This window comes from Synchiropus splendidus, chromosome 4 (assembly GCF_027744825.2).
Source record: "Synchiropus splendidus isolate RoL2022-P1 chromosome 4, RoL_Sspl_1.0, whole genome shotgun sequence".
NCBI classification, from domain to species: Eukaryota; Metazoa; Chordata; class Actinopteri; order Syngnathiformes; family Callionymidae; genus Synchiropus; species Synchiropus splendidus.
The window spans coordinates 24,667,193-24,692,041 of NC_071337.1; the positions used below are offsets into that span (position 1 = coordinate 24,667,193).

Consider the following 24,849-nt stretch of genomic DNA (forward strand, 5'->3'; position numbering starts at 1 on the left):
CCATCAACACTTCAGGAAAACCATGAAGAAAGGAAATCAACTTTCAATCTTTCTACATGGCTGAAAGTTGCTAGGTAGAACAGGAACACACAAGGTTTTGACCCTTCATAATCACAGCTCTGCCAATAAGAGACTGGAATAGTCCGAACAAGGCAGATTGATCTCAATTCGTCAAATGCCTTCCAGAAAGAATTCTCCTCTTTGTCAGTACTTACTGTTCAAAGGTGGAAAGATAGCGTGAAGAGGTTTGGAATTCACTGTTTCTTGTTTGAGTTGGAATGGTATTATACAAAACAAAAGTCCCTCTCTGGTGTATTGCATTTCTAGTGGTGTCTCCTGCATGATGGTCGGAGTGTTAAGAAAAAGTCAAATTTACTGAATTCCACTGGCAAACCCGAAATGCATTTATAGCTCAACAACTGAATACAAGATAAGATGTTAAATCACGCTAATCCTCTAATGTCAGTCCAAGTCACATCACTAATGCTAATCTCAGTGTTAGTTACAGATAGTTGGTTTAGAAAATAGAAGAAGTCTGATAATTGTGATTATTTTACTGCAGTATCTTCATTTGCTTTTGTCTCCTATGATCTCAGGAGGCCGAGTGGACTGGAGGCTAGGACAAAATGAGAATTGTAAAACTGACACTTTTCTGAAGTTGAACAATTAGAGGAGCCTGCGATGTCTTTTTGCCTCAAAGCTGCTTTTCTATCTCATGTTTATTTGTCATTTACATAGAAATACCGTCAACACTGACAAATCCCTGCAGTTTTGTTTGCGGTTCCCTCGACGGCTCTCTCTCCCAGCTTAAGCGAAAAGGCACCACACTTTAGTGACGCCTCTTGGCTCTCAGTCTCCGAACCATGAATCACTAAAGTTTAACGTGTAAAGATTTAGAACTGCTCTGCACATCAAGTCAGTGCTGATGGAACTGTGATGATGAAGTATGATCGACTGTGGTCTTCCTGTTTCTGACACCAAGACACCCCAATGTTTCCAATATGAAAGAAGAGATTAGAACAGTGATACAGACAACTAAATTAATCAACTTCTGAGTCTTCAAAAACGAAAGTTAAGAAAAAGAAATCATATCTTAGCCTTTGCAGTAAATGAATGTTCAAGTTTCAATCTATGACATTCACTTTGTCTATAATGGTAATTCAACACTTTGACAAGTTTGTGTCATAATTTCTATCCGTCCTTGTTCTATAAATCTCCCTGACCAAATGCTGTCTCCATGCCCTCCTCTCCTGTCGTATATCTTTCAAGGCTTTGGCTGTTTTAGTGCCTTTCAGCTCCATTTTTTTTCCCTCCTCCTTTCTCTATGATTTAAATATCAATGTTTTCATGTTGTGAGGGACAGAAAATGACATTAAAATGACTCATGCGTCTAAGTGGAACCAAAATTGTGAAGGTCTGCGCTGGCTGTGGATCTGTCACGATGACCGACTGCTCTAATGAATGTGGTGAACACGCACGACTTTATAGCAGCCCAGCACATTCAGTGGGAGTTGAAACGCTCTAATGCTTTGTTTTGTCTCTGCCAGACTTGCTGGCTGTGCCCAAACATCCGTACGCCGCCATGGAGAACTGGGGGCTCAGCGTGTTTGTGGAACAAAAGATTCTCCTGGACGCGGAGGTGTCGTCGTCGTCCTATCAGATGGAACTGACGATGGTGGTCGTCCATGAGATCTGCCACCAGGTGAGCCCGTGACACACTGCGGCCTTTTTATCTCTGCTAACATTGGTCAAATACAAAGAGGCCGGGGAGCAGCTTGGATACAAAGATGGCTCTGCTCTGTTCTCACCACCAAGGTTATCTGAAAACTGTAATAAATGAGAGTGAAATAAGGAGTGTTCACCGAATCATGACCAGCCTCTCGTGTATTTGCACAATATTCTTTTCTCTGAGATTTCAGCATTTGACAAAAACTACAATTTCATATCCCTTCATTATAATCCATACCTATTTAGCATTTGGAATATCTCTGACTACGCTAATAGTCAAATTCAAATGAGCGCAGTGGGACAGCAGGTGGCAATACGGCGCATTCACACCAGGGCAATTCATCTACGCTGCCCACCTCCTCATGTCCGGCACTCTCTCTCGTCACATGAGTCTGCAGAAGGTCCGAGATGCTGATGAATGCTGGGTAATGGCTCCAGTGAATACGTCATGTTTTAAGGTACTGGAACCTTCCGTTCATCTTAACTTTCCATGATGATGTCCCTCAGCTCCAAAGATGGTCACCAATCTGTCCAAAAGCCTTTGGATTCTTCTCTAGCTGCTGCAGGAATGTCTTTTTCAGTTTGCCATTTTTGATGGCGTTTTAATGGGGCTCTTCATGTATACATGTTACATCATGTCTACTTTTCCTACAGTGAATGTGCATCACCAAGCGTGTCGTGCTCGTGCACACCTATTCCAACTGGGCTGTTCTGAGAAAGCGTGCCATACTTAAATGAGGCACATGTGCACTGTAAAAGCTTCTCGAACAAAATGTGATGGGACGGCGACAGTGCGCTGTCTACACTCTCGCACATGCACGTGAAAGACAATCCCACTTGAAACTTGAACACCACAGCACATGAGCAAACGTGAGATAAGGGTCAGACAATACAAACATTTACTGCTTAACACTCAGACACACATTCATACGAACAAGCCATCAGCGGACGAGTCGTATTGAACAAGCTGTCCCCACAACACTGGTTATTAATCACTTAAAAAAAATCTCTGCAGCTGCATTGCCGTACTGTATAGGAGGATCAAGTCGCTCTCTTTGTGCAGATGTTGGCCAATGGCAATGGCTTGTGCACACTCCTTCAGTGGAACATTTTCGAGACCGCACCACTTCTGTGCGTAGGCCTACGGTGGAAACCTGGGGGCAGTGTTCATGCAAGGCACAATAGTTGCAAAAAATAAAGTTGTTGGTGCTCACACTGCAGCTGTTGACAGAGTTTGACACATCCTATGAAAGATTTGAGGATTCAGATGCTAATCCAGATGGTCATTTGGAACACCACCCAATTCAATAACTTATTTCTTGTCACATTATAAATATATCCTGAAATTAGTTCATCGATATTTTGCTGACACACAAAATTATTATGAACAGACAAGGCTTGGACCCACATGCAGGAGACGAGGCAGATGTTTTCAGTTCAACAAAAGTTTAGTCCAATAAAGAAGAACAAAAGGAGCACCACAAAAAGGATTGGGATAGGAGAATTATTGTCCAAACTAAAACGCCACAAGAACAAAAGGAAGGTTAGTAAAAGAATGACAATGAATGTCTTTAAAAACAATCAATTTACACAATTGACTACACAAATGTATTTAAATATACAATATAATTAATCAACATGCTCAGGATGAAATTGTTGACTTTTAATTCACATATTTGGCACTTTATTTAAGTGGCTCTGAAGTCTTTTAACTACAAACCTTTATGTAGTGCAAAAAAAAGCTCTATATGCAAGACATGTCAAGTGTCAAAGAATTTTAAAAGCTTCCTTCTAATTTGTGAAGTCAAGTTTGTCCTTGTGCTGCGAGGAATGCCAGCACATTTGACTCTATTTCCTGAAGAGTTTGTGAAAGGTTCTTCACACGTGTGTACAGTACTTATGAGTCACTTTCCATTCCTTGATTTATTTTTGACAGCCACTGAGAGGCGGGGGCAATGACCTCCAGTATGCTGACCTTATCCTTGACTCTAGCATATGGGGATGGGCCACAGTGAAGGGGCGCTTTTCATCTACATTTGTCACAGAAAAAAAAAAAAACAGGCTTGTGCTGATTCAAGTGATCTGTCGACTCAACTTGTCAGAAATCGACAGCATTTTGAACTCAAATGGCAATGAGCCGCGTGTCAGTGAGTTTGTGACATAGCTGTTCCAACAGTGTTTTAAAGTATGTCATTGAACATGTGACAAGCAGACAAATGCGATGAAGCATGAGAAAATATAAAGGTTACCGTCTGTGAGGAGACGAGAGACCCGGATGACACTATGGAAAGCGGGAGAAAGATGAGAGGAAAAGACAAGCTCAAGATCAGGAAGGGTGAGGATGATATTCCTTTATTAGAAAAAGACCAAAGGGGAGCTGCAAAGAGACAGAAAGAGGGCAGAATGCTGTAAAGTATAAATACTTCATTCATGTGACAGTAGGTGCCCTTTGCATCAAAGTATTGTTTCACTGAGGAAAAAAAAACAGCGTATTCAGGCCAGGAAGATTAAAGAAAGAGGGATAAATGTTTTACATTCATGAATGTAAAACATTAACACACAAGAAAAAGCTTGAAATGTAGAAAGCATTATTGAAAAGAACTTATAAAAAACCTTCATTCCACTGCAGGCAAGTGAGTTGTCACCAGGCAAAACGGGGTCAAGCTAGCTGCGGATTCAATTTGGCTCCTTATCTGTCTGAAGATATACAGAGAGAGCAAACTATAGTACAGATTAGTGGAAAAAAAATTAAATTGTGAGTTTTCCAAAATGAAATATAAAATATATTAAAATATGTATTGGATAAAGGTGTATAGAAGCATACATACCGCTAATCTATATGAAGCCTACACCTATATATATAATGTTTTATACACATACTGATACATTAATGTATATATTTCCTGAATGAAAGACCCAGAAAAATTGTGAAAACTCATAGTAAAGGATGGTAAAGCACAAAGAACCTGTGATGGAGATGGGCGAGTATGAACAATGACAGGTGAAGGACAACTGATGATTTATTGAAGAGCAACAGTTCCTCAGCTTCCTGAGGAGCTATGACGGAACACCGTCGTGCGTGCTGACCGCTGGACCGAGGCGCTGGCTCTTCAGGGTCTTATACTTGTTTTCCTGCTTAAGAGTAGAGAGCAAGTTTCTCATGTAACTACATGTAAAGCTGCATTCGTGGACATTGTAAATTCAAATTGAATGTTGACATGCAAGGAGCTGAATCAGCATCTTGAGTTTGAGTTTCTGCCATTTCTATATCGCTGAGCAGTTTATGAGCGTGATGCACCAAGAGGTTTACTGTTTTTCACATTCTAAAACATGTACAAACCATTTTGCAAAATAAAAAAATAAATACACAGAAAAATCTAGTTTGATAGTCAACATGTATCATTTTGAAAGGAGGATCATGACTGAACGTCTTCATTTCGGTTATTTTCAAGACACAAATTCACTAATCCCCTGTCAGCTGGCAGGACCACACCTGGGGATCAATTCCTTTACTCAGTTCAGAGTGTTCCTCTCTCTCTGAACTGTCCCGGCTGCTAACTGTGATACTCACACTCCCTTTAAACAGTAGATTCTTACTCTCAAGGCATCAAACACTGACTGTTTACAAGTGGAATGCATAAATTTGCAACCAGGAAGGCTGACTTCGGCGTCAACATTGGATGCCAAATTGTACTTGCCACCTTAGGAATGGGAATGTGTTTCTTTAAATTGTGTCTCCAACTTTGTGTCTAATTCACTCAGTTTCATTATAAATCACGAAGGAAGCTGTGGTCCTGCCCTCTGTGCAAATTTGTTTATACCATGTGCTATTTAGTACACAGAAACTTGCCAAGGAGATCTGCCTTCTGATGTGTTTGGCTTCACACCCTTAACCACGGCTGGCCTTAAAACAATGTGTGACAGACTCTCTGCTATCCCATAGGGGTCTTAAGATAACAGCAACTGAAGTGTCAGGACCAGTGGAACGGAAAAGGCCATACCTAGAGCAATTGTTAAGGCACCCAAGCGTGTTTTGATGCCGCTGTCTGGGGCACTGAAAAATCATATAGGCAACCATCATCAACCTGCATCAGTGTGAAAGTATCACTTTCAGTATTGCACATGCGAACATACCTTTTCTATATCTGTATCCCTGAATGTTTATTTCAACTCTCTAATACATAACAATCATTTTACCTTACCACCTGGCTTCTTCATTGACATAGTATACAATTTCTTCTTACGTGACACAGAGAATGAAAAGGAGTTCTTCTAATATAATATATACCAATCTAGATCATTTATGTGTCATTTTAAGTGGTCTCGTACTGTCATCTGAGGCTACAAATGAGTGGTATTAGTGTAACTAGTTAGTAGATGAAAACTGTTAAGTACCTTCCTCTGGCTTCACATGTGCCTGCTTTGGTATTCACTCACCTTGAGAGGTCAATGGTTTGCATTTACTCCCTTATAGCTGCTTTTATGAATGGAACAATGGAAATCATTTACAACTTTGGCCAGAAATCTGACAACTTTGCCACTTAATGAGATATTTGCATGCATCCGAGAGTCTTACCGTTCTCATTTTATTGTTTAGAGATCATTTTACGATGGAAATGAAACGTCTCAGATCAAATATTGCGGCGCCTTCGGCTGGATGCTTAATCTTCCTTAAATGTGCCGACATCACTAACACTGGATGAGTGTTGGAATGGACTAAATAAGAGCGCTCCAGACTTCAGATGTGCAGCGGTATATTTATTTATTCATAAATATTATTGGTTGAGTCATAAAATGTGATAATGGCGTTTTTGCTGCGTATTGGGACTCAATGTGCGTCTTCCTTCATCCGCTTTGTTAGCTCTGAGGAGCGGATGAGGATGGACTCCATTTCATCCTGCACCCATTTATCTCTGTCACAAACACAAAGCCAGCGAGGGGGAGATGTTTGATGCTTTCAGTAGTCGTGGCATTCACATGTAAGGAGTTTAACTGGGGAAAACAGTTAGAATCCAGCAGGTGACCCTGAGCTGCCTCGGGGCCCAGGTCTATACTTCATCCACGTTCACCTACATACACCAGCGATGTTGTGTTAAGGTTAATTGGGGGCTTCAATTGGCTGTGAAATGTCAATAAGTCAAAGACGACCCGAGACCTTACCATTGTAAACGCTGCTGGAGTCAGCAGGTGTTGCCTCCATTAACCGGGGACCACTGTAATGTGAAGTGACAGAGATTAATTGAATTTCGTGTTTGGGAATTGCTGGGCTCTGTCTCAGTGGTGTCGTTGTTCAGGTTAGTTTGTGTGTGTCTCTCTGTGTTAATGTGTGCGTGTGTGTTTCGTCATATCTCTCCTAGTAATAGACCGGTTTTTCCAGACCCCACAAGGTTAAGCCTCAGTTTGAGGAGGGTGGCTTCAAAATAACTGGGCCATTATAAAGAGAGTCCTGGTTAAGTTTAGGATGGTTAGGTTTAGGGTGAGAGGCTGGGGTTATGGCAAGGAGCGGACCCCACAAAGAAGCCTGTGTGTGCGTGTAAACAGCTGCTTTATTTAACATCTTTTGTCTATTTTATGTTGATCGAGACCAGACTGTGGTCACTGTGCTCCAAAGATTTTGTCTCTCGGTTCAACGATTCCGCTCCGTCTTCACCCATGTTGACAGCCAGGTTTCCTTCAATATGTTGTCTTCATCAACAGACAGGTGAACAAAGTGAAAGTGCGTCTGTCGGTGATGAAGATGTTTCAAGGTTCAGAGCTGTTGTGGTGGTGAGGGAGCAGATGGGGAACATGTGGAGTAAAACGTGGACAGACTGGTCGTTCTGCGTACGCTGTGGGGAACCCAGATGGAGATGATGGGCTCCGACACTCTGATGAATACAGCTGATGCTAAAAACAGTCAAGCTCGTGCTCAAGTGTTGGCAGTGTTTGAATTCTCTTCTGAGTTAGCATAAACCGACATCCTGCTGTGAGGAAGATGTTGAACTTCTGCCACATTAGATGAAAATCTGTGATGTAACCGTTTCATTTGAAAATACAAAAAACAAGCTCTAGTTTTTCAAAAGTTTCATCAGGATTATGTAAAAGCCAAATTTAAATCCTTCAAGTCCTCTGATCCTCTGTAATTGGTCTGAATTACAATGGGATGTGTTCACACAATAAACATATTAAAACCAAAGATTAATAATCGCTGTGTTATAGTAATAGAAAAAATAAGTTTTATTATTTAAGAAACAATGGCATGACATGATGGCACATTTCATTTTGGGTAAAATAGTTTGGCAGTTTGGATAAAGCTGTGACCCAAACCCAGAACACAGCTGTAGAAACCCTGCATGTTCTGCTGCATTATAACCTCAGCCCAGGAGGTTATGTGAATATTGTGTTTCAGATTAAATCAGATGAATGGATCCTGAAATGAAAATTTCAGGATTTGGTAGTCAGTACCAAATTTAGGAGGCGTTCTCGACTGCTATTTGGATCCACTAATACTACTTTTTAGTGGCATAAGTTTATTAAATGCTTACTCTGAGTGTTTCTCAAGTAAGTTCCAGGCGCCACTGCCTCCTATAATCCAAATCAGTTTATTTGAATTTGACTGTTGACAATATTCATGTCTCCAGCAAGTCTCCACAAAAACGTCTGACACAAAATATTTTAATCACGACGGGCTGCTTATTCAATACCTGTGTTTATTATAATGCTATAAGCAGCTTAGGATGTCTTCAGTCAATCTCAGCAGGCTTTAGTGTAAATGATGTCAAACCTCAATTTGTCTCGACAAAGGCAGTGACACAAGCACAATTGTGTCCCACATATAACCCGAAATTATTCCAATCATCTGTCAGTTAATTAAACGGGACAAAGAGAGAACCCTGGGACGGGATTCAGGGGAGCAGATTTGCACCCATCATTTGTTGACTCACATTAAATCAGCCATATGCAAGAGGAAATAGGACAGTGCTGACTTTGGCCAGCTGACAGCAGAATCTGGGCTGGAGTTTGAATCCCTGCAAATAAACAAATCATCTGAATGAAGCCGAGTCATATATCTGTGAGGGGCTGGTTATTTATGTGTGTGAGGAGTACATCTCACACACCAGGTCGGATTCCCTGCAACATGTCTGGCAACTCATGCCCTGATCGTTGCATTTGTTGGACATGAGCATCTTGAAAATAAACCATCTGGTGACGTATGGAAATAGGATCTAAGATATGAGCTGTGAAAGTGAAAGGTAGCCTTTCTCTCCTGCTCCTGCAGCATAACAGGCAAGGGCTCTTCTCTGTGTCTTAGTGTACAGCATTTTGGCTGTAAAATGCTCTACAAAACCAAAAGTATTTTCTATGTGGTTACATTGTTTGAGCTTCAACTCGAGGACTTCTCACTTTCGGTTGCGGTTGATGGTCAACCATATAGTACCCATTCGCATTGTGTGTGCGCTTTTCTCTCATTTTGCTAATTTAAATGTAAGAACACACATGTTTATATATAAGCACCTTGATATGTGATCATGCAAATGCTCTTACAGAATAATGTACAAGAACATTTCACTTAATTTTGTTTACTCCATGTTTGACAACCATTGTATTTCTACTCTAAAATTCACACGAGAGATTTGGCTACATGGTGCAGAGTTCTATTTTTAAATTGCTCAAGAACTGCAGTATGATTTTGAAATACAAGGGTATCCATTGACATATTGGTGAAGTCAGTGAGTATTCATTGATTTCAATGCATCACACAATGTGACAATTGGTGAAAAGTTTGTATATCTTGCGGACTAATAAGTGAAATCATCAATGCAGTGAATGAAAATACAATTGTTACGTGGTATGAATGTAATGGTGCAAGCACGTTCCATTCATTCTACTTCTGAACTGACCTTCATTGGAACAAAAAGAACCTTCAGCATTTGGCTGTGACAGCTCCTCCAGTTCACTCACCTTTATGAATCTTACTCAGTGATTGATGATATGCCGGTAGTTTGTTTAGCATTTCATGTGTGGACGTCCTCTCCATGACACCTGTGCTCAACACAAATGTTCACCAGCTCCATCAGCTGAAACTTTTGTCCTGGGACAAATACTTCTCTTGAGAGTTTTTATGTGTGCAGACAATTCTTCTAGAAAAGTAAGTAAGTTGGTGTTTCACACGTTTCATTCAAACTAGTGAGGAAAATACAATATGCCAAAGTGTTTTACTTTGTCACATCTTATGGTTGCTTCACTGGTGTGGTTCATGTCCAACTCCCTTGGTTTTGAAGTACTAAGTTGCTTGCAGAACAATGAGTATTCATCTAATGCTCTAGAATGGACATTGTTTACACAAGATGTATATACCAGAATAGAAGTGAAGCCTGAAAGAATGAATTATCTTCCACAAAGACCATGGTGTTATGACCCAGTTCGGGGCCACAGGTGAGCTCAGGCCTTCAGCTGAGGTACTCACATGCCTCTGCTGCAGCTGACTCCACTGTAAAATTGATGGCTCACATCACCGAACAGCAGAAGGTGCTTGGGAAACTTCCATTGCCTCACTAGGAAATCATAATTTATAAATTGAATGAATTAAGTGACCTCATGCATTTCACTAAAATCACACTCAGTGCACAGCCTGTAGCTGCCATTTTTCACCTGGTTCACCTGCATAATGGGCAACAACTCCCTCACACTTCCACACAAACTCACTGCATGAAGTAGCTCCATTCGTGACTGGATGAACCACCCAAAGTGCATGAAGAAAATGTATTGTTTGTCCTTCCTTCCTGCTGCAGTTTGACTTGGCAGGCAAAAATCAATTCATAGAAACCAAACTGCACTACCTGTAAATATAATTAAAACTTGTAAGTCAACTTTTCTTTTTACTTATTTATTAATTTTTGTCTTTTAATGTTCTTTTAAATGTGTTTTATTCATTGTTATTTCTATTTGTATTTCTTTTCACATTGTTAACTTCCCCTTGCAGCACGTCATAAAGGAATATGCTGTGCTATGAGAGATTTGTAATAAATTCAATAGAAAAAAGGAGGCGGTAGCCGTATTTTGTGAGCTTGTTTATCTGTTTAAATGTACTGCCTATGGCTTTCAGAACTGACACCAGTTTGCAATCTGCTCATCTGTGCTGGTATCCATCACAGAAAGCAACAAATTACCTCAAACACATCTAAATTGGCTCAATGGCTGCAATGTTGTGAAGAAGGAGAAAAGAGACACTGATTAATCGAGACCACCTGCTTTCCCATGGAGTATAAAAACAACCTGTCTGCAAAGCACACTTGGTCCTCAAGAGAGTAGGAATAGCATGAAAACAAGCTTCTCACACTGGCGTACTGGACTCCAACACTGTGTTTCTGCCAGGTGTTATATTTCAATGTGCAGTCTCAGTTCAAAGTAGATCATTTATTACTCCACCTCAGCTAGCATGATGTTTATTGGTGAAGCAATAGGTTGTCTCATTTGTCTTCCACTGTCTGGCTTTCTTTCCTGTTATCCGTGCCTCACGTTTCTAGTGGGGCTGTTTTCTGCTACTCTGCAGCAATGAAAGTCCTGTAATTGACAGCTGCCCTGACATGGCTCTGACCCCTGACCTCACGTCTGCTGATTGTTTGACTTTTGTTTTGTTGTCGTCCACCACAGAAGTGAGTGTGCGGGAAGTAAGTGCTGCGCTGTACTTGTATGCTGATGACAGTCGATACAGTAAACGGATGTTCTTGAGTGGATGTGATTCACAGCTAAAGCTCAGCTGATTCATCTGTCACCAGATTCCAGATTTGTCTCTGCCGGTGGCCATGCTTTAAAATGAAACATCTTAGCCACCGCTTTTTCTCTGTTGGAAAAAGGGCCGGTGTGTTTGGATATGCAGCCAGCGGTGTGATAGGACATGGTGTGACTGGCTGCTGCGGGCTTGACTGTCTCTTGTTACCGTTGTGTTTGTTACCAATTTTCTGTCCTCTGCGCCAGTGAGCTCGGTTGTTGGACACAAACACAGCAGTGAGTTTTACAGAGAGCCCTGCTTTAATCCCCACAATGAGTAAACACTGAGCCAACGTAGTTACTATTGTGTCTTCATCTGACATTCTAAACATGTCCCTTAGACGATTATTTACTGTTTTGTTCTTTAATACAGTGCAGTATAGTCTCTGTTTTCAAGTCAATTTAAAGTGTCCACTCAAATGTGAGGAAGTCAACTGGACAAGGAAAACTAGTTTTTGTTTGACTGTTATATCATCTCTGATTTGCAAATTGTATTGTACAAAAAACAGTAAAATAACCTTCCATAGTGGATATATTTGAAAATTCTGGCTCCAAATCTCCCTGTGTACAGCAGATCCACATCTCTTTGAAAACATTCACTGCCTAAATCAGGTGCCCACACTTTGCTTGCCTGTGAGCTGCGGGTTGTTTCAAAAGCAGGTTTACTTGCCAGTGTTTTCACTCACACCTTTGTAGATGCCTTGCTCAGAGTGAAGCGGCGGCAGGATGGTTATGTGGATCAAACCGTTTTCTGGACTTCTTTTCTACTATTTTTTATATATAAGGATTTACTGGCCAAAGTTTTTCTCGAGCAAGGTTAGAAGTTCACAAATCTCCAAGGTTTTACGGGAGCTGAGAATCAATGGACTTGTATGTCAGTCCAGTGACCTGCAGATTCTTCTCTGGGTGGAGGTGTTAAGCTGCCCTGAGAGGCTGGTCAGCGTGTGCACGGTTGAGCAGTGAAGCTCTTTGTTTGACCGTATAGACAAATATTATAGTGAGACTAGGTGACTGACTGACGTTGATTTTTTTTATATCATAATGTACATCAGCTCACGCACCCTCATCGATTATATGGGCACTGCTCTCGATTGTCTCAGGTGGGAGAGGTCAGATCTTTTCAGGATGTGAGGATTGGCTCCAGCCAGTGACGCATTTTAGGGAACAAGCAGAACCTTAAGGATGTTAGGAATCACTGTGTCTTACGTCTCATTCACCATGTACACACCAACAATAACAGTGGGTTTTGTATTGTGTGTGTTTGGCAGATATTGTAGAACCATAATCCAGTTGAGTTAAAGACACGTTGCTGATGAAACATTGATCTCTGATTCTCTATCATGCCCTGTGTTTCTTCTCTGTATCGTCCACGGACTGCAGGCTGAATGCTGCAGGCAGCCTTTGAGAGCTCAGCTTTAGTGAGATACATACCATAGCGGGCTGATCCACTGAATAATGGAAACAACATTGATTTTCTTGATCATGTTTTATTCAAAAGAAGCAGCCTTTGTTTGATACAGCAATAGCAAATGTTTATTGGAGCTGCCATATATGCTTCATGATACTCCTTCATGTTTCTCAAACTTCTGGATTTACACCCGTCTCAAGCCCAATTGCTTAACTTTCCTTTTCGTTTCAATTATACCTGAGGTCAGAGCGAAATAATGAAAAATCACATCAGCTAGAGAAGAGGTCACGGAGAGCGTCTCTGCAGTCTTCTCCTAGGTGTCAGACTCCTTTCATTCAGGTACAGTTTGATTGAAAGGCGGACTCTTTTCTCTGGGTATGTCACTGGAATGGATGAGATTTATCAAATAATGTCTACTCATTTTTCATAGTGATATTAATTTTGAATGAGAAGGTGTTTATTTAAAAGTCGATCCTTTCTAAAGCTCAAATGTCATTCACGTTCTCAGATCTTGGCCTGGATAGTCCCAGAAACCAATGTATTGGATCACATTTCATTTTCTAAATATGAAGTTGAGGTGCGGTAGTCCTCCCTTTTATATACTCGAGGTATTTGCACTCATTCAGGCCCTGCAAGAATTTCTTTCCACCTGTTTTGCTAAATACAGGGGATTAAAAGGGTAATGACCGTCATCTGCAGCCACATTATGAGGCCCTTTTGTGACAGCAGATGCATGGGAATTGACCCACTGAGCCGGAGAAATGCCATGCTGGATTAATGTGTGCGAGCAGCGCAAGCTTAGAGAAGGTCCTATAAATAATACACATACTCCAATTGACTCATACAAACTGAATTGTGAAGGTGTAAAATAAAATAAACGGAATCAAAAAAGGGTTCAGTCATGTGATGAACTCTGAACTGAATTAGCTTTTCCAAATGTTCCAACCTGTTTATTCTGGGTCGATTCCCAGAAAAGGCAAATCGTTGTCTGATCACAATTCTGGATTGTCTACATACGTGTCGGACTCATATAATAATTAATCCTGGTCACCTCTCCAAGAGAAAGTGCCTGGAACGAATATCAGTTCCCCCAAAAAAAGAACATACATCTGCTTTCATAACATCCCCTCAAATTTGTTCTCCTGTGAACAGTAAAGCTGAGACACTGCAGCCTACACACAGAGTGAGTCTCGGTGTGTAGGCATGGGAGATGATCAGAATTCTGGTATATGGCATGCAGTTTTAAATGAACCTGACTTGTTGAAGTTAAAAAAAAAAAAAAAAACGAGATGAGGAAGTTCAAGTTCTCAAAATAACTTCACAGCAGTTGGCTAGTGGCCACTTGGAGCCTTCCATAGCCATCCCAAAATTAATTAATCTGGAGGTTTGGGAGTTTGCACTGACTCTAAATGACTGCTGGTTTCCAATTCAGCCAGTCGGAGTGGAGGAGGCGGCGAGGACGCTTCCTGGCGCCGCAGATGTGCACTGTAAACAACACTGGTGCCAAGCAACATAGGAGAATACTTGTGTTGCTGGCTGCTGTTGAACTTCATCCAGACATGCAACGAGTGTCAGCCTCATCCTCCTGCTGAACAGAGGGATGCATATTAATGAGCGTGGGTCATTTTCAGGGAGAAGAGGAGGACGATCAAAAGCACCAGTCTGCTTTGTTCTATTGAGAGAGGCAGATGCAGTGGTGGAAGGCAAGACAGTAGATGGAGGAGCCCAGAGGGTTTGTTTACATGCTCGTGATGTCACGTTTAAGCGGAGCGCCGTTGTATAATTCTTCTGAAATTATTCACATAAACACGTTGACGATGTGGTTTCTGAAAAAAAAAAAATGCAGCGGTCAACGACAGAATGTTTGTGTGGAGCCAGAGGACTGTATCAATTCTGCTGATAAACAAGTCCCAAGACTGAGTTGGACCAGTTTGAAAAACCCAAATTCAGCTTCCAACAATGATGAATTGTGGCCTCTGGAGAGTAAAGTTAATTAAAATTCCCATATTAATCTTGTTTCAGAGTTTGGTGTACTGGAAGCAAGACTTCACTAGTGTGACTGTTTTTTTTTTTTGTTTGTTTTTAGTTGAATAAAAGGTCACATGACCTGTCCTCCATCATAACGTGCAGCGCCAAGGTCTTTTCGATTAGACACAGGTGTACTTTTACCAGCAGTGGTATTCAGAACAGACACACAGACAGAACTGTCATTGCCTCTATTTTGGTTTGAGTCACTACAGCACCATTAGCCATAGAGCAGAAAACATGACTTAAAATGTATGAATGCATGAAGCACTGCAAACATATTGTGGCGCTGACTTTAGAACAGACCAAGTTGTTTAAGCGTCGACCTTATAGCAGATGCTTCTAGCAGTTGAGGGATGAAATCTCAGCTTCTGTTGCACCAGTCGGGGGTTTCCTTTGACTGACTGCTATATTGATAAAGACTACAAAAGGTCAGAGTGATCACGGGCGAGCTGCATTTTAAACAGATGTCCTTTTTGGGTTGAAGAAGTACAGCAATATTGTTAAGATCATTGTGAATAATTTAGGATTGGGCTGTGAATGACTTTAAGTATACCAACTTAATGTTATGAGAATGGTGTGGACACAATTATTTACGAGTTAAATTAATTACTTATCGCATGAAACATAATATTCAATTGTTATTGCGCAGTCATTATTCATATTCATACTTACTGATGCCATCCATGTTCGTAGTTTCAGTTTTCAGCAAATACAGCTGTTGATGGTTGGGTGTGTGTTTTCGTAAACCCTCTGTAAACTGTCTCATCACTTGCTTTACACACACCTTCTCCTCTTACAAATCTCACCCCTACTTGTAACCATGGAAACTGAAGGATCGCAGAATTTCCAGTCGACCTTCCCAGGTGACACAACCAACCTGTCGCTGGGTTTTTGCGTTTTAACCGAGCCTTAAACAAGATGAGCGGCGTCAGATCGACTAATGAAGACAAGTGTAGAAGCCACAAACGTTGCCGCTTTAGATGTAGGCTAAAGTTCTTTCGTCTATAGGGATTTCTACATCAAATAACATTGAAATACTTTGATGTGAAAGTTTTTTTTTTTTTTTTTAATCAACCGAGCTTTCAAACCAAAAGAGAATGCCATCAGCTGACATTTTTTGTGACCCACTTTGAGAACTCTCCCAGCAGGATGAGGGTCAATGGTGTGACCGCAAAGATGAAAAATTAAAATTGAGCTGTCACATTTAATGAAAGAAATAATTAAAAAAATGAAGATAAACACCCCCATCTTGATTTCATTGCGCCTGTCGCAAGGGAATGAAGAGCGTGGGTCACATACATTTTACATGTTATGTTGTTCAGTGAACTAGAAGGGAAAACACAGCGTTCACACACAAAATGAATAGCTCAGGTGGTTTTTATCACAGCTTATGTTGACGTTGCTCACGAATTTGACTCTCGCCTTGCCATCTCCCTGTGATTCATTTATTTATGAAACATGCTCTGTCTCGTCTTGTGTGATCCGATGTGTGTCGGACATTTTCCATCATCAGTAATTAGTGCGGTCACATGAGAAGAGAACAGAGAGAGGACTTTTCCTCTGATGAATGACATATAGCCATAACAGTGTCTTTCTGGTATTGTCATGCACAATGCAGTAGTACCAATAGTGAGATCCATGTAGTCAAGGCGACATGGACAACGATTTAAAATAAGAGTGGAAAAACGTCGTAGCTAATGTCCCATGCAGGTGCAAAGTCTTTTATTTAGTAGTTAGGAACAAATGACATTGTTTTCATTTTTGCTTACTAGTTCAGGCACTGCATTGTATTTGAAGTAAAGCTGCAGTCATTCACCTTGTGAAAGCGATTGACTACCTACAGTTCTCACTCTCTCTTCCAAACAGGGGCAGTGTCCTGCCACTTCTGAGGCCTTTCCACCCAACATGCACATAAACCTGTTTTATTTGTGTTGCATGTCAGGCTGATTCTGCTCTAGAGAAGTTGGAACTTCCACCCAGCACACTTAGAAGTGCATCTGTCGTTTGCAGCTACTGTTAGCAGAAGGCTATTCATTAGAATCAGTTCAGCCCCGCTGGTTGCCTGCTATCACAACGCATGTATCTGCACAACAGACGGAACAAATATTGCAGTATTATTAGTTTGGCTGCTCTGTCACGGAGGACAGCTGTTAGCTGCATATTCAGTTTATGACCGAGACACTCTCGAAGTTCCATCCATTTCAGAAAGGCACAGCCAATTTTTTTTTGTGTTTTCTGGTCCGATACCTTTTTTGTTTTGTTAGGATTCTGTCTTCTTCTTCTTTGACTCCATTCTCATATAAGAATAGCTTTTTTCCCAATACATACCCTGCCAGTGGTTACAGTGGCTGAAGTTAAGGCAACACACATGGATTACCTAGCAGCCTCTAAAGCAGGGGTCACCAAACTGTCCCAGAAAGGGCCGCAGCAGTTGCGACGTTTTTGTTCCAACGAAACACACAACCAATCAGGTGTCAGCCGAAACAGCAGCTTGATTGGTTGAAACAAAAATCCACACCCATTGCAGCCTTTTTCCATTTTTGGTCCAGGAGCGAAAGCTTGATCACAGGGCTGAGCAGATGGGCTGAGGTCTCAGGTTTTGACAGAATTGTAAATCAGCGAGACCAAAAAATGTCGACGGCTGCAGTCGGTTTAATATTGAAATATTATGCAGTAGTAGTACCCAACATGTAATTCATTTTAAAAGAAACTTTACACGTTCAACATACATTTCAGGAAATATAATGCAAACTGAAGTAGCAAATCTCTCTGTCTCAGTGATCAGAGTCATGAGAAATAATGAGAAGCAAAGCTGCTTGAGTGAGTCCTGACAAGACGGTGTCTGGACATCAATTCAAGTGTAGATGAAAGCCAACTTGAAATTGTGACCGCTGACGGGACTTTGATTCACACTTGTTTACATCACATGTGTCAATCACAAACCCCATCAATGTGCTGCTGCCTCAGGGATGACAACCAGCACCTGTTGGCCCAGCCACGTGAGGGATGTGCTGAGCAGCATGCCAGCTCCCAGTGGTGGCCATTTGGAATCTTCTCCTGGACAAACACAAACTGCTGGAGGTCGACCATGATGTTGCGCATTGAACAGCTACAGACTAATGTCTTTATGTTGACTATTTATGTAAAGCTGTCATTTGCAAATGATTTCATGACACGTTGCCACTTTTCTGAAGTAGAAAGCAATCCTTGCTACAACAGCCTCAAAATGTACTCTGTAAGATCATGCAAGAAGAAAAAATGAGGGGAAGTATTCAGTGCTAGAAATGTTGTTGTCAAATACTTCCTAATGTTACTTGCATGAATGGTCACACACTTCTGTTTCAGAAACAGTGATCACTGCCAAGCATGTCTCTCAAAATGAGAGAGCATGTTTTGGTGGATGGAAGCTTTCAAAGAGTTCAGAGCGTCTGCCATCCACGCTGCAGCCGACGGCTTCAATAGACTCAATAGAGTCAGGCACAGACTGCCAATACCGAATCCCTTTTGTTTCTAAACCATTGCTTTCAGTCTATGTCCATTAACAGGTTGGGTGAGAAGATAGATGTACGGGTCACTGATGGTGCATCATTCTGCTTTTACATCATCACATAGGACAGAAACAGATGTGCAATGAACCCAATGATCCCCATAGTTGCAGCAGACAGCGGTGACAGCTCGGTTTGAATTATTTTACATTAGATAAGTGCAGCTAGCTGAACTGCTTTAATTCCTCAGGAATCAAACGACTGAGGTTTGTAGTATCTTATACCAAATGAACCATAAACCAAAGGATTTATAGTATCATATGGTTTATAGTATCTTTAACTGTTATTCTCAACTGGAGAATATGGCCTCTTCTTGTTAAAAAAAATATCATTTTAAATATTCTCAGAGTTTGTCACTTAGGTCCTGTTGGGAGCCAATGTTAAAACATCTTCAGTCGCTGTCATCCTCAGCTAAAATTGACATTCTCACCCATTTTATTTCCCACTGACATGCCACCTCTTGGCCACGTCCTCCAACACCACATCATAAGTCTCCACCGCTGGGAACAAGTCTTTAAATCAATTGAATCTGCTTGGTGGTTGTTTAAGATCAAAATTTGCTTGACTTTGAACTATGACTTTACTTAACTATGAACCTAATTCCAATCATAAGTCAGGATTTCGTTTGTCTTGCAGTGGTTTGGCGACCTGGTGACTCCAGTCTGGTGGGAAGACGTCTGGTTAAAGGAAGGTTTCGCTCATTACTTTGAGTACGTCGGCACAGACTTCCTCTTTCCCAAGTGGAACATGGTGAGTATGAATTAAGAGAGGGCAATTCTATTCTCCTCTGGCTACCAACTCTTCATGTTGTGAACCAGTTGTACAATAATATAAAAATGTCCCAGATTGTGTGTCCAGTGTGTGTCTAATGAGATAAGAGAAACACAACATTCTGCTCCTGCAGTGATGATGAATTTAAAATAGAAGCCTTGAAAGGGTTTTAATCAACAGCTGCCTGCGGCAAGATGTTGAAGTATTACAAAGCATATGTCCACGATGAAGGGTATTGCTCAATCTGCTAAAAGCAGTGTATTTCGTGGTGCTGAGAAAAATACCTGCAAGACAACTTTGGCAGTTTGGGCTCAGATCTGTGATTGGAAGTTTCCCAAACACACCCGTTGAGGATGAACATATTTTACAATGCCTACAGATGAGAAGTCAACTACACGTGATAAGCAGTGCATGTTTTCCAGCTAGCAATGTCTAGTTGTTATTTCAGCCTCCACCTTATCCATCACGAGCTGGTGCCTTGTACTGGAGCCACTGCCGTCCCTGAAGGGATGATGTACTGCACAATAAAGTGAAATAATCAGACCAGTCCATGCTTTTGTGCGACTGTTAATATCTGTAGTTACCATGGAAACCCCTCGATATTGTTGGCTTTGTATCAATAACAAGCATCTTCAATGGAAAATGGCAGATGGACCCAGTGATGAGTCATGATGAACGACCTAACGTTTTTGTCTCGGCGGTAGAGGACAGAAGGAAGAGGATAAGACAGTGAAATAGTTTATGGCAGCTCATGTCATGTCTTGCACCAGTAGTGGGTTTTGTGCGTCCCCTCAGGATCATATATGTGAGTGGATAACAGCAGATTTTAGATTTACATTGTTGTGTGGGGAAAAGTAGACCGCAGAGACGTTTGAAGAAAATGTGGACTCATCTTTCACTCAGTCTGGTTCTCAAGGTCACCATCGCCTTCAAGATCTAATCTGGGCGATAATCTCTCCGCTAAGTCTGTAGTCTGCACTGCGTTCTCAGATGTATTAACCTCCACAACCTACTACTGGTTTTGAAACAAAATTGATCTAGATGTTTGAGTTGCTCCCCACAGTTATTATTGTCACTGTAAGCTTCTTTTTATTCTTAACCTCCTCAAGGTGGTCACGGTTTGTCTGTCATGTTATGTATTTTCTTTAGATGTCGATCGAGATTTTAGATCTGGAACTTGTGTGTTCTTTGTACTCATTTGATTCCAGTGGTTGCATGGTAAAATTGGTAGCGCCTTATTAGAACCTTATTAGGGACAATGTCACCACTGGTGTAGCACATTGGTTCTCAAACATTTTTCACAGTTTTAAATATTCTGTCAAAGATATATCCTGGCAGTGTCATAACAAGTTAAATTAAAAGCAGCCATCACATTCCTCTTATTGTCATCATTAATAAACAATTTAAATACCAGCATAACAGGTTGGATTATATATTATTTGCCATGTATGTCGCAAAACTTCAGAGATCAGATTAGAAGCCGTTGTTCCAAACTTAAATCAGATCATCACATAGGTTCAAACTCAAAACAATGCGCCAGGTTCTGATGGTGCTTACAGGGAGGATTACTTAGGGAGAAGTGGTGGTAAAATATTTGGCCCAAATTCCTTGTAGTCTTGTAGTTGAGGGGCAACCAAAGAGTGTTCTAGGGCAGAGGTCGGCAACCCATGTCTCTGGAACATCACAAGGCTCTTCAGCCTCCTTGGCTGTGGCTCTCTACAGTGTTGACTAGTGACTATTGTTGATGTTTCACAGTGAAATGTGATTCATAAAACTTTGATACAAATGTTATTACTTGTTTTCTTTTTATATGTAAAAATATTTGAAAAAGTTATTAAATATATATATTTTAAATATTAAATGAGTCAAGTTTTATTTTAGTTTTACGCAAATACAGAAAGGACTTAATATTTCCACTGTACTTCAATATTTAATTCATTTCACGGTTGGCATACACAGTACTTCTGTTATATTCAGTTGTAGTACTAAGACCTAACTAAACCAATACTACTAGTAGTACCAATAATTAAACACAACAACAACAACAATAATAATAATAATAATAATAATAATAATAATAATAATAATAATAATAATAATAATAATAATAATAAATGTATAATAAAAATGTATATGCGACATTAAATTTTGTGGCTACACATTTTGTCTTGACAGCAAAAAGAACAAAATGGCTCCTTTCAATTGTGTTGGCATTCCCTTTACTTTTATGTTAACTTTGTTAACTAATGAAGTTGTGCGTACTTGACTAGAGGCTTTTCATCACCGCTAACGCACACAGATGGAAGATCATCTTTCTTCTATAGTGATTTACAAAAACAAGAAAGATATTTCAGAGGCCTCCACATTCTTCACAGCTGTGCATCAGACAGTTGTTGTTGTTTGCAACACCAGACTCAGGTCATGTCAACATACCCAACCAGCTGTTCCTCCTCATTCTCTCGTGCCTTCTCTCACCACAGAAATGAGTCTGACAGTCCACTTATGGTTATGTATGACTTGAACCACCACACATGCACACAAGACATGAGAGGGTTCGTAAGACCAGATGTTCCAGTCAAGCGCAATTATAGTTCATCAGCAGCACTGGAGCAAAGGAGAGCAACCCGGCAGACTCAGGGGAGCGAAGTGTGGAGATGTTCAAGCTGCTGGGTTGCTGCACAGAGCAGGACATGCCAGCTACTTGAGTGTCGCTGGCTTGACAGAATGACGGCGGTGTTGCTTGGGTCCTTAACTTCTGTAGTGTCTTCTGCCTCTTCATGTGCTTCGCACCTGCAGCGGAAGAATTTAATGAACCGCAGTTCCGATATATTTTCCATTTTCATTCACATCAACTATAAACTATAGTCAAAAGAAAGTCAGCCCCAAAATCAAAGCAGCACACGTAATTTATTCACCGTCAACTCAGTTGAAACAACTCATGACAGAAGTAACTTCTGGCAGTCTCTGCAGAACTTAAATTATAGCCCACCCACTTCTCTGTGCTTTGTTTCCGCCATGAAACGTTGTGATTTTTAAATGTTACCCTCTCAAAAAAAAAAAGAGGGGGGAAAAACACCTTATCTTCTGCAAGCACACGCGGTCTGTTTCGGAGCGACATGGCATTTTTAAATCCCTGTTACTGCCGTTCCACTCCGCGGAGCTCTTTAATAGCAACAAAGTGTTTCTCCAATAACAACAACGATAAAGGGGCCGGTCCCTGATAAAGCTAATGTATTCATAATGTAGGTTTTCATTTAAAAATCACTTTTTTTTCGGAAAGTGAAGAGAACGCTGCGCACCAGTGGAAGCGTACTAATTTGAATAGAACTATTGACTCTCTCTTGGTATGTCTCAACTGGCCCACTTCACACCACCGCAGCGTGTCAGTGTCAGAGTGAGCGGTCCGCCTTTAGCGCTCGGGGTCAGGTGACAGATCATAGTTCCGGTTTAAAATTCAGGCAGATAACACGGATCACATTCGGTTTAACCTTCAGCAGGTTCTAATGAGGCCCTCATTACTGTCACACATACACAGAGAGAGCGGAGTCCTTCTGTGGATTTCGCCTCAGCAACCTGGGGAATACAAATACTTGCCTGTTATTTTGAGTAAGAAAGATGAAGTACATAGACCTGTTGCTATTCATGCTAGTTAAATAAGATATTTGAAGTGTTTGACACCATATATTGTGGACTGAATATTTATTTTTGATATGCTATGCTATGCTCTTTGCTTTGAATACGGTTTAAAATGCTTAAAAGGCCACCAAACTATATACATAAATGAAGGGCAGTAGAAAAAAAACAACTATGCTCAAAGATGCCATAGTTTTCTTATTTGTTTTGCAATTATCATGACATAAACATATTTTGCAATTGTTTTAATTCTTCCAGTTAAGTTGTGTTAGTTAATAAGGGCCATGCTTAATATTTCCATGTCCTCTACAATTCACATAACCCCCTGTTAGGCGCTGTGTGCGCGATCAAATAGACAATAATGAAACGATAATGGCACGGAATTAAATCCTGCAGAAAAGACTGTCTGACCTGTTTAAGTTCATCTGCAGTGAGAGAGATAGCAGGGCGAGCGTGTAGGTCAAAGGTAACAGTCCTGCAACAGCTACCCGATGTGAAGCAAAATAGAGTTCTAACAGAATATGAAATATTCATGATAAAGAGAGTGCAGGACAATCAATATTCATCTTCTGCTTTGCTGTCCAGCCTGATTACAAATGGACAGTTTCCCACCGAGAGAGGAGCCGCTTCAAGCTGCAGCTTCACCTTGTTAGAACCCACCTCGGCATCGCTCTCCACAGACGCCCAGATTCTGTCTTATGATGAAAAGCACGGTGGGATTCAACACTTGGTTGGAACAGCTGCTTTATTTGGGGGCGTTATTATTTTATAACCTCAGGAATCTGCCATCTTGTGGCAACTACATTCTCACTGTAATAGGTGAATATTTCCTAGTTTACAAAAGTGTTTATTTCTTTTCCCATCCGGTGAAACTGCAGATCCGTTTTGGATGACAAGATCGCTGCCAAATTAAGTGTGTTCGCCATTTGCAGTTATTCTGGGCAGAAACATCCTCTCAAGTGCTTTTGAACACGACTGCTCAGTTTTCCTTGAAAATGACAGAATGCTGACGTAGCTCTTCTTGAGCCCGGCACACACTGGTGCTGACTGTTATGGTGCTGAAGTGTTCCTTCATCCATCGTGAAATTCTGACTGACAGTCGCCGTCTTGTTTGTTATTGTAGCTTGACTTCCAAATTCCTCAGGAAGGCAGCTGCACTTTAATCCAAATCGTCCCAAAACTTTTTATCTTCATATCCTAGTTTTTTGTTGAGGACGTCTAGAGTTCAACAGCTGTTTCTTCTGACCACTCATCACTCCTCTGTTTACACTGGTCTCTCACCTGCTGGACCACATGTGGGTCCATCTGGCTCATGATGACCATATGCACCATCTGGACATCCTCTCTTTGTTTGCTCCAGGTGATTCACTGTCTGTGTGAATTAAAGGTGATGTTTCATTTCTCTTCTTCAGCTGAGCATTTCATATTTCATCCAATTGTGCAGTTCGACTGATAGAATAATTGTGTGGTTGTCCATGGAGTCGTCTGGATACATTTGCTTTAGTGATAAAATCTGTCCGGCTCGATCCACTTACTGCGATTGTTAGATTACCATCATGTGCTGTGGAAGCTTTGACAGCTTCGCCACGTGCCTGTCGGAGGCATGACTCTCAGAAACCAAGGTTAAAGATTGTTTCGGTCTTCGCATCATGGCTGCAATTTTAAAGTGATTTTTGCTTCTTCAACCGTTGGTCGTTTCAGTTATTTGTCAATGGTTGTAAGATATTGAATGTTTCTGGACTCCTTTGACAAAGTACTGGGTCTGTGAGAGATGTCAATGACGTTTGTTTTTTGTGGGGTTTTTTTTACCTCATAGTTATTAGAAACGGTGTTTGTAAGAAATGGTGGATCATTAATCGTTGCTTGCACCTTAAAACAACATTGCGTAGTTTTATAATATTTGTTTTTGATGGCACCGCTGGTAAAGTGTAATTACACTTCCCTTGTTTGTTTATGAGCAGAGACCGTGACGAAACAGCGAAAAAT

The 24,849-nt window shown here is 40.9% G+C and overlaps 1 protein-coding gene across 1 annotated transcript in view; it reads left to right on the top strand.

Annotated features, from left to right (window-relative positions):
- The window catches only part of LOC128757289 (thyrotropin-releasing hormone-degrading ectoenzyme-like), a 162,770-nt gene that overhangs the window by 86,134 nt on the left and 51,787 nt on the right, over positions 1 to 24,849 (top strand). The window contains exons 5-6 of the mRNA XM_053862460.1: positions 1,548 to 1,702; positions 19,096 to 19,209. Coding sequence (XP_053718435.1) covers positions 1,548 to 1,702; positions 19,096 to 19,209 — 269 coding nt within the window. The remainder of the gene's footprint in view (positions 1 to 1,547; positions 1,703 to 19,095; positions 19,210 to 24,849) is intronic.